Source organism: Phaethon aethereus (assembly GCF_964289735.1).
Source record: "Phaethon aethereus genome assembly, chromosome: 4".
Classification (NCBI taxonomy): Eukaryota; Metazoa; Chordata; class Aves; order Phaethontiformes; family Phaethontidae; genus Phaethon; species Phaethon aethereus.
This window is the reverse complement of record NC_138578.1, coordinates 77526297-77542998: the sequence shown is the minus strand read 5'-3', so window position 1 is coordinate 77542998 and position 16702 is coordinate 77526297. Positions and strand designations below refer to the sequence as shown.

Genomic DNA, 16702 nt, shown 5'->3' with positions numbered 1-16702 from the left:
CAATGCACTCTTCTGGCAAAGAAGATTCAAGAGCACTCTTGGTTGCTTTGGGATGAGCATCACCCCAGGGCAGGGAAAGGGTGGTGATCCAGCCCCTCTGCTCAACATTGGTTAGACCCACATGAAGTGCTGTATCTAGTTTTGGGTTCCCCAGCAGACACACTGGGGTGTGGAGTGTCCCTGGACTTGGAGATACTCAAACCCAGATTGGACTGGGAAAGGTCCCAAGTGGCCTGTTGTAGATGACCCTGCTTTGAGCAAGGGGACTACAGAACCTCCAGAGGTCCCAATCTGAACCATTCTGTGATTCTGTTTCTAGGATTGCAGGCCAAATGGCTAAAAGTGCCCTCTGCCACTATATGAAAAGGCTGCAGGAAACTTCTCCTTCCATTTCAGCTGTAGCTTGTGGATCTGAGGTTAAGCATCTTTCAGTAGCTGTTAGACCAGTCTTGGGAGCGTGTCTCAGCCTGCTTGTTTTAAGTTCCTTGCATGGCTTCTGAATGCTAAGAGACCTGCAGAGCTGCTAAGGTACTTCACGGGTAGAAACAGTTCAGAAAGCATTCTGCTTCAGTGACCGAAAGCAAACCGTTAAATCATTCATATGTTTTCCAGTAATACACAGCATACAGTTTGCTCAAAGATTGGCTATGTCCTATAGTGTCCAATACTTACATTACTGATGGGCTGTGGCAGATTCTATCCTGCTTTCTAAATTAACTACCTTCATAGGAATTATATTCTTGAATTCTTGTCATGGAAGATAAGCACTTAAAAGCCGTGGTTATAAACTAGGAAGCAAACAGCTAAGAAATACTGGATGTGAAAAATTATAGGGAAGTTTAAATATTGGGGTTGCAAACTACTAGCTCAAGTTAGCAATAACTTCTGGTATGTGGCATAATATAAAGCATAATGTTATATGGCAACATAAGAACTAAACCACAAATGTGTAATGTGTGTGATATGGCTTTAAAGAACAGTAATGCTGCTTGGGAAAGTAAATCAAAATGTGAGTAATATTAAAATAAGAGCTGACAGTCAAGGACAGAATTGCCATGTTTGTGCCAAAGTAAATATGGGGTGGAGGGGATTCTATTGTGGGCTTTTTTCCTGATGTCTTTTGGCTCTCTGATGTTGTGAAAAACAGTTTGGGTTGCAGATCCAAACTAGATGTTAAGTTTTTGTTACAAATGTTTTTGTATGTTTTGCATACAAATTAAGCTCATCAGTATTGGCTTGTTACACTTAATAATGATCTTATTTTGACTCTGTTATGACCTTGGAGTGCAACACTAATATAAAAATGCATATTTTCATCTGCAGATTCATATATTCAGCTATCTGGCAGGGTTGTCTGTTAACTTGAACTTTGCTATTCCATGTTCTGCTATATTAAATACTATCTTGTTTCTGTGCCATTAGTTGATAGGCAAATCTAGTTTTGGAAATGTGGTGTTCCAGTAGGAAGTTGGTTGCTGTTTGTAGATAAGTTTTGTAATTAGGTTAAGTATGTAGTGCTTTGTTTGCTGTTCTTAGGGGTGGTGGTTTTTTATTTTCATGCTTTTTCTAGTCCCTTCTTTGGCTGGGAAGAAAAAAAAAAAACAAACATATAAAGTGTCCTTGTGTTCTTTGCTTAAATATGTAATAGCCATAGTGATTTTTGCCTACATGATTGAAAACAAACCCAGATTCTGAAGCTGCCAGTCTCTTACATGCTGTAAATTCTCTTTCTGTCTTTGCTTAGTTTATTTTAGTAAAAGAATGTGTGTCCTTGCCTTAATGTTCATACTGTACAAAAGTTGTACAAGTGGTAATGTTTTTTTCTGTGAAGGATAGCATAAATTTAAACCAGCTATCTGCGTGTTAGGACAGGGAGCAAATGATTTAGAAATCTATAAATCACTGAGGGACAGAAGAACTACTGCACCCCTGGGCAGGGTGAGCAGTGGCACTGCAAGGTTGCAAGTATAGGAATGCTTGAGTTGAAATAATTCTCTTAAATAGCTTAAAACTGGTTAATTTCACCTTGCATCATGGATTATGCAAATTAGTGGTTTTAGGTCAGTAATTAAGTAGGTGCATCATCCTTCAAAGATACTTACCTAGCTATTTGCATTAATACCAGTGTGCTCCTCACTTTTGAGAATTGTGAGGGAAAAATGTGAGTATTCCATTGACTTCAAAAGTTTTGTCTAGACACATGACTTTTCTAAACCTTGAAGTGGGAGTTCAGATATTCAGTTTTTGTCAATGGTTTCCTTATTGAGCAGAACTTCTCAATCTGTGTTAACTGTTAATTCCTGGAGAATATCACAATAGGGCAGATATTGCAGAGCCATTCTGAAAATATTCCATTATCTTTCAAAATGGTATAGTAAATATATTTTTAAAAAATAAATTTTGATTAGTATAACTGAAAGGAATAGTAGTCACTGAAAAAATCTGATTATCCTCTGTCTCCCCTCTCTCCAATTTGGTCCAGTTCTTCCTCTCTTCTGCATAAACACAGCCTCCGTTTTCATAACTTGGAAACCATTTTGAACAGATTAGCTGAACTGAGTATTTGGAAAGACACCTGCAAAAAATTCAGGTGTGTTTCACAGTCTTAATTTTGTTATGGAAAGTCATGAAATCTTCTTTGATGTCCTTTTGGAATAAGACAAATTTGAATTCTTCCAAGTCAAGCTGCATGGCTTTTAACCAAGTACCTCATCTCTTCTTCATACTGTTCTACATCACTGTTGCTTTTTTCAACCTCAAAGCTAAAGGTTCTTTCCTTGCTTTATAAAAGTATTCCTCAACAGTGTGAAATGAATCCTTCAGCTGAGACCTCAGTGGAAGACTGATGAATGATTTGTCTGTTATGGGGCAAAAATCTTACTGAAGCTACCATTTTTGAAGTAATCCTTTCCCTGAATAACTGTTCCTACTTGATGACTCTCTCAAAAAAAGAGAGACGGAAAATGACCTCACTACAAGAAGGATGTTGAGGTGCTGGAGCGTGTCCAGAGAAGGGCAACGAAGCTGGGGAGGGGTCTGGAGCACATGTCTTATGAGGAGCGGCTGAGGGAACTGGGGTTGTTCAGTCTGGAGAAGAGGAGGCTGAGGGGAGACCTTATCGCTCTCTACAACTACCTGAAAGGGGGTTGTGGTGAGGTGGGTGTTGGTCTCTTCTCCCAAGTAACTAGCGATAGGACAAGAGGAAATGGCCTCAAGTTGTGCCAGGGGACGTTTAGATTGGATATTAGGAAAAATTTCTTCACCGAGAGATGGTCAGGCATATTGGAACAGGCTGCCCAGGGAGGTGGTGGAGTCCCCATCTCTGGAGTGTTCAAAAAACGTGTGGATGTGGCACTTCAGGACATGGTTTAGGGGACATGGTGGTTCTGGATTAATGGTTGGACTTGATGATCTTGAAGGTCCTTTCCTGATGATTTAAGCATCACAAACAGGAACAGCATTAAGTCTTAACTCAAAAAGTGAATGAAAAATGCTCACCAAGAGTACTATTCTGTTCAAAATGTGATAGGCTTAGGTTTGCTTAGGTCTCTCTGAAGCTCACCTCCTGGTTGTTGACGGAGGAGAGCAGATGATATTGAACTCGGAGCTGCTTGGATTTTTAAGGAAAGTTCCATATTTAAGAAGCTGATTGTCTTTGCCTGTCCCACTGGACAAGTTTCTTACACCTGTGTAGCTGGTATTCTTGTTCTGAGGGATGTGCAGGATAAAGGCATTCTGTAGTCTGTGAATGTCTACAGCTGAAGGCAGATCTGCACATCAGGAGGAATGAGCAGCTAAGATCACTTCTGTGTTTTTGCAGAGTGATCTGTGCTCCACTGAGTCTTTTAACATTGCCAGAGCTGCATTCTGCTCTGTGAATGAAGAGGACTATCACCATAGCATACTAATAGTAGTGTGTATAGCGGGAGTGAAAGCTTACGTCTAGAGGAGAAACTTAGATTTTATGTTTCCTAGATTTCTGAGAGTGAAACCTAAATCTAGACTTAAATCTGAAATAGTCATAACAAATAAGCTACACAATAAAGTTCAGGAGCATTGGATCAGTAAACTTTTAATACTTGAGCAGGATGGATGTCAGTAATACATGATTGCTTCAGTAACGTTTAGAAAAACTTGCGTGAAGGAAGCCATATAATCTTAAAGTTAAAAGCTGAGTAAGTACTTCTCTTAACAATCATACCAGCATACCCTTAGAAATCTTCCTTGTTAAGACATGTAGTCTAAGAATGGCTTGTAGGCAAACACACAACTATGTATTAAATTAATTCATCAAAACAAGTTTATATTCATAATACTTCAATCATCATGCTGAATATTATTTACCCATTTAAAATTGAATGTATTTGCTTCACTGTCATGCAGAGCATAGACAAGCTGATTTTCTAAATGCCGGCTGAATGGCAAAAGGTGTCTTTTGTCTGGAGCTATTTGTGTCCATTTCCTATGACTTGCTGTTCCCACAGTAGAGATGTTTGAGAAAGCTACATGTGACAGAGCTCCTAAACTGGCAGGACTTATTTAAAGGTGCCAGGATGTTAACTTGTGCTGTTTTGAGTTACCTTACAGTACTAGGCTGTAGATGAGCAACTTAGAAACTCCTTTAAAGACGTTTTGGTTGTTCGTAGTGTACGCATGGCAACTTTGACTAGATTGGTATAATGAATGTCTGGGTATGTTCATCTGAACTTCAAAGTGCTGTAATTCCTGAACAGCCTTACATCTGCAGTTTGTCTCAAGCATCTTTAGGAATTATAATTATGTAAACGTGAAATAGTAAAGATTGATGCAGAATAACAAAACTTTCTCATTACAAATCATTTCGTGCTTCAAAAGCCAGCAACATGAAGTGTGCTGTGATGCTGAATGTCTCTTTTTTTCCAGTCCTTTTAGACAAAATGGGTTACCTGCAGTGTATAACAACAGAGCTAATTTATTACAAAATACTTAATCGGGAAGGCTAGTCATTCCAGAAAGATTCTTGAATTGAAACTTTATCTAAAGGGAGAATGGTGGTGTCACCTGTAGATTGCCTAGATATTGAAGAGGTTTGGTTTCAGTTATGCCTCTGAGATTTTTTTTTTTACTGTATGTTCTTCCTGCCAGACATTCCTTCAAAGTGTAAATGTTACTTTACATTTAACACTTTGTCTTATTACTGTGCTAGATGACAGAAGTTCACTTTTTTGTGAATATGTGCAGCTGCTAATACAGACTGATCCTGCTTGGACAAAAGTTGTAGGGCTCATGGTCAACTGGCAAAGGATTAGTTGTCTTTTCTCTACTAGAAGAGGCTAGAAGAAAAAATGGCCAAGGTAGAGTGAAGACCAGAGACTTTCTTTTCCCTGCCCAATGATACATCTTAAGCTCTAGAGGCTTTGTTGCGTTACTCTAGTGTAGACATTTATTACGGTGCTTAGCATGATATAATGTACTGCTGGATGAGGTGCAGCCATTTGCTGAGTTACAAAAATTGCTGAGGCAGGAGTAGAGCATGTATTGGGAAAACAGCTTGCTAATAACCAACCTAAGCGCTAGCTACAACTGTGAGGCTCTACCAAAGTGGCTTATGTGTGTGAGCAAAAGTAGGCAGATGAAACATTTCTCTTTATTTGGTTCTGCAGCAGTCAGTACCAGAATACGTATAGTTTTGGTGACCACATCTTAGGAAAGGTGTTAGAAAAATTGGAGGGAGATAACTGGAAAATGTGAGGGGGTGAGTGCTTTTGCTAGGTATGAGAGCAAAAATCATATGCCAAGGAACTTCATAATCTAGGAGGAAACAGTACACAGAATCAGAAATCAGAAAACTTAAAGTTTGAAATCAGACACCAGATTAGAACATGATTCAGTCACTAAAACCAGCTACCAAAAGAAGTACCAGCATCTACTAATGTTAAAGACAATAATCTTCAAGTCAATGTAAGTTACTGGGGTTTTTCAAAAATAACCAGGTAAAATTAAAAGGTCTGTGCTATATAGAGGTCATGGAAGATCCTTTTATGTGAAAACTCGGCTGTACAGCATGCAATACTGTGTTTACTTTGTAGACAAAAACTTTTCTGGCTCTTCTGTTGATGAATCTGTGGTTTGGCTGTCTTTGCTCTTTTCTAACAACTAGCTCTGCAGCTAGCTTTTGAGTAGGACATTCCATCAATTACTCTGTTTATTTTCTCTGTAATCCTGTTAATGTGTGTAGCATTATAACACTTAATAGTAACTTAATGAACTTCAGACAACATTATTGTATGAGCAGAGAGTAAGGAGGCCTCTTAACGTTATTTTAACTGACCTTCAGTAACTGGGATGTTGCTGTATTGTCAGGACCTATGCCATTATTTTCTTAATAATCTGTGTTTCCCTTCGATCTCTGTATAGTTCATACATATGCTGCATTCACTCTGAAGGATCTTGTAACCAGCATCCTTTTACTCCTCCCCTTGTACAGGGGCAGAAGTATTGATGGCAGGGGGAAAGGTCTCTCTGTGTTACTGACATCAAAACCTATTGCCCTGTCCCACTTTTCACCTGCACCTCGCTCTTCCTCTCCGTACATGTTTCCAAGTAGGCAGTGTTACTGTGGTGTGTTCTAGTCGTCCTGCTCCTGCAGACTGACGGGTTTTTCACTGTTTCTCCACTGCAGAAATGTGCTAACCTCTTTCTTCCTCCCCAGATGGTCCTGTTTGTCTACCTTGCGTCTGACTTCTTCCCAAGTTGTGTAAGGATAAGCATGGCATCTAGATGATCCCTGGGCTTGCTGTGTATTCATCACAGAGAAAACTTTAACAAACTAATATATTAATATAGAAGGCTAGTTTGACCTTTTTGTTTATAACTGTTCATTATTGCCCTTCAATTTCAGTTCTATAGTTGTGTCCTAAATTATATTGAAGGTTGGGTTGCAAATTGAGGGTATGTAGTTCAGTATGTGAGTAGTCATTGAAAACTTAAAACAGCTTTTTTTAAAGTTGTTGTTTTAGAGTGGTCTAAGTAAGTGTTTATTGTATTTCATATACAAGTAGTTTAAATAAACACTTAACGTACTATTGAATGCTGAAATGCATCAGCAAAGCCTTTTTTAATATGGAGGTAGTGCTCGTATGCATGTAATATGTAGAGATAGTCAATCTTACTAAAACTGTCATTGGTACCTACTCTTGGCAAGAGCCACTGATACCTTGAGGCATACTGGCCTATTTTCAATTTCATATTGATGCCAGTAAGCAATTAAAAAGAAACACTTTGCCTGTTTAAAAAATACGTAAACAGCATCCCATGATATTATGAATCCCCTATTTTTACAACAGATAGCCTATTTTATGACTGTTGGAGCTTTCTGCCAAGGAAGGTTTCCTTTCTATAAAATGCTACTTCTTTCCACCTGAATTGAATCTTTTTTTAATCTTGTCATTCTTTTTGGATGAATCATCTTGTTTTGAGGATAGCTCATGGGGCATTTGAAAATACCAAGTATTGCTTGTTTTAGTACTTGTTTCTGTTTGAATCTTTTTAACAAGGCTCAAAACCACATTTCACATGTGAAATATTCTGGATTTTATTTTAATGCATAAATGTTCATGTGACTTATAAGGGATTTTATCATGCATTCCTTCTGATAGCTTTCCAGACTTGTGGCTGGAGATGTCATGAAAGTACTTCAACTCATGTGCAGCGTGGAGACCAATGGAGAGGAATGACTATTGACCTGGCTGCTCCAAATCTTAAAATATGTTACACAAATTAAAAACCTCACATGAACACTACAGAAATTGTGAGCAAAAGCTTTATAGCTACTAAAGAAATTATGCTTTTGTTCTTTTTAAACCATTTTTTTAATGCAAGATCAGAAGCAAAGCTGCTATGTTGTTGTATCTTGTGCCGAAATGTATGAGCAGTTTTCTTGGTGAACTTAGAGCCACACATCTAGATCTGAAACTGTATATTGAATAGTTTGGGTTTTATATTTGGGAATGGACTAATCAAAACACTGTCTGGTATATTAAAGAGACAAAATCATTACTGACTCTTAAAAACGGTTTGTAGTGAAGTTCAAATTTTTACCTGCTGAGAAACAAAGTCTTCCCCTCATACTAATCTACATATTTGTCTTTTAGTTATGACTATGAAACTAACGAATTTTTGTAATTTAAGCAAAAAATTTTAATTTGCTTGAGGTGTAGTTACAATATAAAGATGTTTCACTTAAAAAAAAAAAAAAGTTGGATAAAGACTTCTGCATATGTGCTGATGCATAAATAGAAAGTCAGAGCTTTCTAAAGGCATCCCAGGGGCACTCTTAAACGCCACGTTTGAAGAGGTCACTTCTAGTATGTGACTAAAAACTCTTGGGTGGAGTTACTGTTGTTGAACTTTATCTTACTTTGACTACTGAGATGTGGTTAGTTTGTAGCGAAGTGAATAAAGTTTGCTTGAGGTATGTTGAAATAAAAGAATTCTGTGCAAATACTTGAGTGTATTATCAGTAGTTGCACAACTCCTATCAAAGAAGAAAGGCAAACAAGTTTCCTAGGCATTCATTTTTTTTTAGCAAGACTCTGCTTTTTTTTTTATTTACTTAGTTTCTGTAAATATGTGGAACTACTGCTGCTCTTTTTCAATTCACTACTGAATTGTCTTAACTTGTGCAGGACCTTAAAGTTACAGACTTTGTTTAGGCTTAAATTAAAGTTAGTCCACACTTCAGTATATGGTTGCCAGATTCTCTTTCAGTTCACAACTTTGTAATAGATGTAGATGTGTTTCATTTCAAATTCATGTGAAGCTAAAACAGCCACCAGTTAGAAACAAATTACTACCTTTGTATGCACCGTCTCATTATTTCACGGGTATTATTCTTCATATAAATGTCGCTGTATTTTGGGGAATCGCTTTTTCTTCCTTTCTGTAGTACAACCCTGTGAATTCCTGGCATTCTGGGCCCATTTTAATTTTCCTCTTAGTTTTGATGCCTGAAACTAGTGTTTAAAGTAGTGATTATTTTCCATTACAAAGCAGTTACTCCATGCCTTCTGGAACTCATGGAGCCTGGCTTGCTGCAGGTTTGTCCTGTAGCTGATGTAAGCTTTATTCTGAATTGCCCCTTCTGTGGAGAAAACCTGCTGCAGATCTTTCCAGCATTGACTCTTTGGTATCTAAATAACTAGTAAGTGTTTGCTGCAACCTTTCCCTCCAGTAAGGGCAGGTGCTGGAGTCTCCTGAAAACAAGACACTGCTAAGGCGAGAAACCTCTTACAAAGAGTGAGATCCCCTGCTAATTCAGCCTCTGTCAACTCCTGCTCACACTGACCAGAGAGTCCAAAAGCTGTTCAAAGGAGGGGACATGCATATACATGCTTGGGATGTTGTAACTCACAACCCATCTCAGAAAATGGAAATGCCATACAGGGATATAGCTTTTATGTTGGCGAGGAACATATATGTAGTAATAATCATCATAAAGGAATCCTCATTCTTCATAGTATTTTATACCTTAGTAATTGGAGTTCTGTGCAGAATCGTAGGGCTGGTAACCTCCCTCCCTGGAGGCACTTGCAACTTAAAAAGAAGCAGTGATATTTTAAAAGCTATATATATGTAAATCAGGCAGAGCACAGGGTGATGTATAGATGTATTCTTTGTGTAAATAAGACTCTGATTTCACTTAAGTGTCTTCAGTCTTCATATGGATTTTCCTCTAATAATAACAACTGTTTTTCTCTAAAATTTGAACTGTTATAATGGATATGATAATTTCTCATTTTATGATAAATTTCATCCAGCGCTTAAATAGCTAACCTTCTGATACCTGGTTAGTGACCCTTGAGTTGAAGGGAACGTTAGTTCACTGTAGTCCAATAGTCTTTAAAGCAGAAATGATAAAATCTAGGTGGTACCTCCATGCTTGTATTAGAAAGAAGAAGAGTGCTTATGCTGTGTGTCCCGCTCTAGTTTTTGGATAATTGTCAGTAATACTTGGGATAGAGTTCTTCTCCTCCTTGAGCCGTTTGAAACTATTTTTCAGTACAATTGTAGAAGCCGAACTAAATGGAAGTTTGATGTTAATCAGTCTTCCTACCCAATGTCAGGTATTCTGCATTTGTAAGCAAGTTAAGGCAAGGTAATTTAGGCAAAATTATCATGGCAATGCACAGGAGGCTGGAAAGTCTGTGATAAGAGTTATAGTTTGATAAGAATACAGAAATAATCTGTGTGCAGTTCAGGGTTCTCTTGTACTTATGCAGTACTGGAAGTAAAGTATTGCAATCACTTTTACAATGTGAAAACTGAAATTTTGAAATGAAGGAAGACTTTACAGTGTTGCAAAAGATGGTAATTAAAGACTTTAGAATTGCTTTTTAATTTTTATGCAAGTCAGAAAACGTTTGCCATGATGCTGAATGCTTTGTCAGTTGGAGGAGGAGTGTGCAGCAACAGATTTCTTGCTTCAGCTTTTTCTCCACCTGCAAAATGGGTGGCAATATTTCTCTAAAATCATGTATTTACATTCACTCAATTTTATATGTAAACAAATTATATGAGAGGCTCTTCATAACAGAATATTAAATCTTAATGCTGTTTTGGGAACTGATGCACGAATGTTTCTGTATTGTCTATAGCCTGTGCAACTCGGAATTGCAGAATACCTTCAGAAAACTGTGCAGCATTGGGGTCTTAATGGGGATTTTTCTGACTGGAACATGAGCTATTTCTTACAACTGCTAGTGCTCTTAACTGGTTCCCATCTGTACAAGGTGTGGCAGACAAGTTGTACTCCAGTGCTGGCGTGTGTCTACATAGAGCTGTGCTGTCTTTGATAAAGCCAAATAATCCACTGATACTCCTTTCTTCTCCTTAGTCCTAGCTAATGCAGCGCACCATGGCGAAGCATCAAGAGTAGGCACCACCAAAAAAGGAAGATAGGAAAGCATGATCAGATTAAAAAAAGCTTGGTTGACATGAGCACTGTGGGTTTTTTAAAGGTTTATTGCCTAATTGTCTTAGTATTTTTCTTCTATCAATCTGCATGATTAAGACTTCTGACTACTTTTTATCCAATGCAAAAGCTATTTCTGTCCATACAAATGGATTTCTTAATGCCTTTTTTTAATATTGTTCCCTAACTTTCTATCTAGTCAACACAGAAAAAATCCTATTTATTGGTGCAATTTAAATGCAATTGTTGATTCTGAAAGAAACTTTTAATTAAAAATGTTTTCCTCTGCTTTCTGGATACAGACTGTCTATTTAACAGACGGCTGCCAAGCTTTGACTTTTTTTGGCAACCATGAATCTAATTAGCATTTCTGTACCAAATAGATCCTTTTTTATTTTAAATCTTCAAAAGGAATGTAGGAAAACTCTTTTTATTTAAGGGAGTTTTGTCTGCCTCAGCAGTAACTACAATCTTTTTGCTCATAGTTGAGGGTTACTATACTAACACCTGATTGATAAATGCATCTAGTTGAGATTCCCTCACCAGCTCAAATGCTGCCCTTACGCTTCTTTAACGTTTTTTTGTGATGATGCTTAAATTATGAAAAGCTAACAAATGAGATGAAACCAGTGATTTGTTTCTGCATAGCATATCTAGTCCTCTTTTTAATGTAGAAGAAAATGCTTTTGTTTTAATTTGCTGTAAAAGGAATTGCTGTTCATTAAGAGGATGCATAGCTCAAGCTTGAGGAGATATACAGATATGTTGTTATTTTTAATTCAGATTGAATCATCTTTCCGTTCAGCAGCTGTATGGAAAAATATGCAAGCAAGATAATGAATATGGCTGCATTATATGTCAAATTACTTATACAGATGAGGGGCATGGGCAAGAGGTTTTATGTGGTCACCTTATCATGCGCAGGGGAGTAATGCATTTTTGTCCGCTTGAGCGTCTCATCAGAAAAACTTCAGACTACAAAAAAGTATAGCTATTATTTATACACACACACACAGATTATTCTCATGTTCTGGTGCAAAAACTTAAAAAAAAAAAAATCCTGTTGTGGAATAGGTTGGCATTCTTTCAGTCCATTTGCCAACACATTGATAAAATACTTATTTTTTTTTTTATCCTTAAGGGGATGGGAGGAGCCAGTGAAAGTCCAATCTTAATTTTGTTCTATAAACTTGTAAATGCCTTAGCTCTGACCTCAGTGTGGATTTGATACTTCTTTTGATGGTGTAATGGTTTTGTTGCTATGATCATACAATCTATAAAATGTAGTTGTGTTAACTACACTTAATATTTGGGTTTTAAACTCACATTCAAGTCATAAGCGAGAAAGCTTTAGTAAAAGATGCAATTTCTGCTGCACTTTAGAAGTATGTGTGGTCTATTTGCATTTTTGTAAATAACCATTCTGACAAACTTAGCATGATCTGGTCCACTTTTCCAATAGTATTAGACTTTTTCTATTTATGAAGAAAAACTGGCTGGTGAAATGCAAGATGTGAATGTGATATGCCTGATGATACTTCTATTTTTTTTTAGTCTTTGTCTCATAGAAGGTATAAATTGTAAGTGTATTCAGCTGTTCTATCAGCTGAAAATGCCATCTATTTCTGAGTGGTTTTGTTCACTAGAGCTACTGTAATATTTGTGATATTCAGTGTTTTGCTGTGAAGTCTACATAAAAATGAACTTGTTAAAAATTAGAGTGCATATTAATAAAATATTTAGTACTGGATTTCTGTTTGTGTACTGAATTATGATTTCCCACTGTATTTTCTTCAGCAAAGTATGACCTGTCACAGCATGGCCTATTTTACGCAGCTCTGAAATAACTTCTGGTGGATCCATTCTGAACTGGCACCAGTTCATATCGTTTGGGAACATCTACCTAAGTCTGTTTTTTGGTGGTCGTTTTTTTTTTTTAGCAGAAATATATGGAGGAAGAAAAATTATTTGATGCTCTACTAAATCTTTACAATACATTATAAATAATCTTTACAATAAATTGTATTCAGTCGTGTTTGCCTTGATTGATCTGAATGTGTAAAGTTGCTGGTAATTACAAAGAAGCATAGGCATATTACAGGTTTGCTCTGGGCAAATTTGATAATAGGTTGCTGCTTTTTCTTCAAAAACACCTGCTTGTGACAAGCACTTGAGGAATCTTGTGGCCCACCCATTGCCTGTTTTTTAACGTAGTAACTTTGTTTTATCACCTCGGTGTTGGATGATGTCAACAGAACTATTGTAAGTAATTGAAGGTCTGGAGCCTACAACATTAAGCAAGTGAGAGAAAATATCTTTGACACCTCAGACCATTGTGGGACTTTGCTTAAAACTCAATAGTTATAGATGGCTAGGTAAAGTAGATTTAGATTCTCCTCTTCTATGTAGTTGTTGCGCGCTTTAGCAAATGTTATGACATTGTTGTGGTCCAACTGACTTAGTAGGCCAAGCTTGGAGGAAACAAAGTGCTCCTGGAAGTGTGAACTGCATGGAAGTGATCATGGCATCTGGTCACTTTCTGTGAAAAGCTCCTAGGTTTACTCTTTCTTTTTGTAATAGTTCTGTTGTAGAAGTAGACTCAGAAGAATACTGTCACTATCTCACTGTCAGAATATCAGAAATGCAGTCTTTAAAATATACTGTAATGTCTTTTTGTAAAGTGCTATCCTAAAACCAGAGGTCTCTAGAACAAAGTCTTTTGTATCTCTGTGTTCCAGTTCTGTTGAAGAGTGGATTGCTGTGTAAAGTATCAGTACAATTTAACAAGACCTGCTTTCCTTTCTTGTTTTTGAAGGACTTGGTAAATATTGAGATGTTTTTGACTGCTAAAGAGGTGGAGGAGTCATTGGAAAGACAAGAGACTATGACTTGCTTGGCTTGGTGTCACGATAACAAATCCAGGCTCAGAAAAATGAAGGTATGAAAATGTAACATGTTCGTGTTTTGCTGAAATTGTTTTCGAAATGTTTTCTAAACTACTTGCATATTTGATGTGGTTAATTTGGTTTAAATTATAGCTCTTGAATGAGGCCTTGTATAAAAGTAAGGACAGTAAGTACAAAACTCTTCTTTTAAGAAGGTATAGGTAGTTGGAGCTAAACCAGCTCACACAAACGCCAATCCTGAAACGGAGTGATAGGTCATCTTCTGGATGCGAGCGTTGTCTCAGTAAATTATGCTCAAATAAAATAATAAAATTTGGGTTTCGTGTGATTTACAAATGTCTAAATGCAAACGTGGTGTCTTGATGCATGCTGAAACCAGGACATGAACTTACACTTATAACTCTTTGCATCCTGCTGAGAATATAACTCGGGTTATATATGAAGGTATCTTGAGGGTGAGATTAATTGGTAAACCTATGTCCTCAGGCTTAACACTGAGAGAAAGTTCATACAAATTTTGTCTTAGTATTTTTTAAGTGTTGTATATGAGACAATAAATATTGAGTAAAGGACTAACTTTCTGTGAGAAACTAGTGTTGAAATGTGTTTTTCAACAATAAAAGCTGAGTCTAATCAAGTAATAAACACAGTAAGTCTTTCTTTAGCCATTGAATACCATTGAATGACCTGAACATGCTGTATACTTGTTCCTATGCAGTTGGTTTAAATTTCCTTGTCTCTTAAATTCTGCATTTCAAAACATGCTGTAATTTTCTATAGGGCTTGCAGAAATCTGTTTTTTAACTGATATTAACCAAAATCCCTGCCTCCCTCAAAGATGCTTGTGTCTTATTTTTTAAACTAAGTGCTTTCTTTAACCAAAATTGTTTGAGTGCACTTAATGATAAGCAAAGAGTGACGTTCTCTGTCACTCAGGGCCGCCAAAATGAGAATGAACCGAAGATGGGACGCAAAAGTAAATCGGCCAGTGATTACTCTAAAGAAAATGATGATCTTGTTATGGAAACCATTAAAGGAAAACCAGAATTGGTATGTAAACACTACTGCATAATTACACTGCTAAAAAATTCCCCTTCTGTAACCTTGCTATGTTAAGTAATATATGAAAATCTGAACATCTTACTACTTCATCACCAATCTTCAACAAACAATAAATAAGAAAAAATCTTCCCCATCCCTCCTTTTGGAAAACGACAATAACAAAATATCTATTTCTGCAAGCCCTACTACTTTTTTTTTTTTTTTTTAAACAAAAGCCAAAGCTAAGGCTGTGACAGATCAGAATTGGAAGAAGAGAAATCACTATGCTTCTTTTTGAATCACAAGTAAACATTTCTTCTGGTTGTGGTTGCTTAGCTACTCATCAGTGTTAATATTCTAAAATCTCAGCCACCACCTCAATACAAGCCTAATCTAAAAATTGAACTGTATCTTGGCCTGGGAGAGCTCACAGTCTGGTGTTTTTTACAGATGTGAGGGATCTAAACTCTTGTGAATAGCTGCTGTGGAATTGTTTGAAGGTATACAAAGTTGAAATGTGTGCATCATCTGATTGCCTAGGACTCTCTTCTAGTTACACTTGCCTGCAGACCCCATACAGTCACTGGCTTGCAGCTTACTGGAAGATTCATAAACAAAACACAAACCCTGAAGATTGTTTTGGGATGTGTGTTTTTTGCTGTTGAAACATTAAAGAAATACTAAGCCCTAGAATTTAACATCATTAACAATTTAAAAGCTTGATCGGTTTTTTAGTAGAAACAAATTTAGCTAGAATTCCAAATGAGCGGGTTGTGTAGATTTGAATAACAGGGTATTTTAAAATAGCCCTATTTGAAAATTTCAAAAAGTAGAGAAGAAATTTTTATTCTCTACTAAGCATGGGATTGAGTACAGAAAAATGCATAGTGGGAAAAAATTTTATTGTCTAGTCCTTAGACAAGTATATCTTAACATAGGACAGAATGCATTATTTTTATGTTCAAATGGCTTACATTTCAAATCTTCAAATAAGCAATTGTTGCAATGTGTGCATTAGTCACTGCAGGCAGTGAACTGATAGAAATTTGGAGTTGCTCAATTTCCTACCGAAGTCACTGAGGAATTCTGATATTATTGTGCCGATGTACAATAAACAAAAGGCAACTATTCATTAGAAGCATGGGTGAAGAAAAAAAACATTTGCCAAATGGAGCAGGGTAACTCAAGGAATACAGTTCTTCTCAAGATTCAGAGGAATTTGGGTTTTCATTGTTTTCTTAAGGTGATAAAACAGTTGACTGTCCCTATAAAGAAGCATAGTGACTTGTTCTTTTATGGGGGGAGAATCTTTTTAATTCCACATATTCAAAGGGTTTTTTGTAGATTTTGTGAACTGGTGATGGAATTTGCTTTAAAGGGACACTGTCAGCTTCATTTTACCTTTTTCCCAAAACAAGTAAATGGCATTTGGTTTTCTCCTTTGAGACTCGTTTCCCAGCTTGGCTTTTAGATGTTTGACAAGAAGAGCAGTGCAGAAATTAGAAGAAACGGAGGGAGGGGATTGCTGCAACTTAAACTCTGGGCTGTTTTTTGTTAATATTGGGGACTTTCAAAATAGTGTTGAAAGACTTCTTCTTGCAATCTTCTGGGTAGACTTCCCTCGCCTAAATTATCACATAGGCCCAAACTTCTGTTGAATCTACTACTTTAAATTGTAAGAAAGTACAAAGAAACCACCTGTTACTTGCATCCAGTTACTTGATGCTTTGTCATTAGGAAGAAGTTCATCCCTGCTAAATACTGAAGTTTTGAAGAAGGCAATAGGAAGTTTTTGTTTGCTTTT

The 16702-nt window shown here is 36.9% G+C and overlaps 1 protein-coding gene across 3 annotated transcripts in view; it reads left to right on the top strand.

Moving 5' to 3' along the window:
- MAEA (macrophage erythroblast attacher, E3 ubiquitin ligase) overlaps positions 1-16702 on the top strand; it is a gene marked incomplete at its 5' end in the record, with an annotated part of 55685 nt that overhangs the window by 26508 nt on the left and 12475 nt on the right. For 2 of the 3 annotated variants that reach the window (XM_081999084.1, XM_081999082.1), the window contains one exon: positions 13767-13889. The exons of the other annotated variant lie outside the window; for it this stretch is intronic. In XM_081999084.1, the coding sequence (XP_081855210.1) occupies positions 13767-13889 (123 nt within the window). The remainder of the gene's footprint in view (positions 1-13766; positions 13890-16702) is intronic. 3 annotated transcript variants of the gene reach the window in all.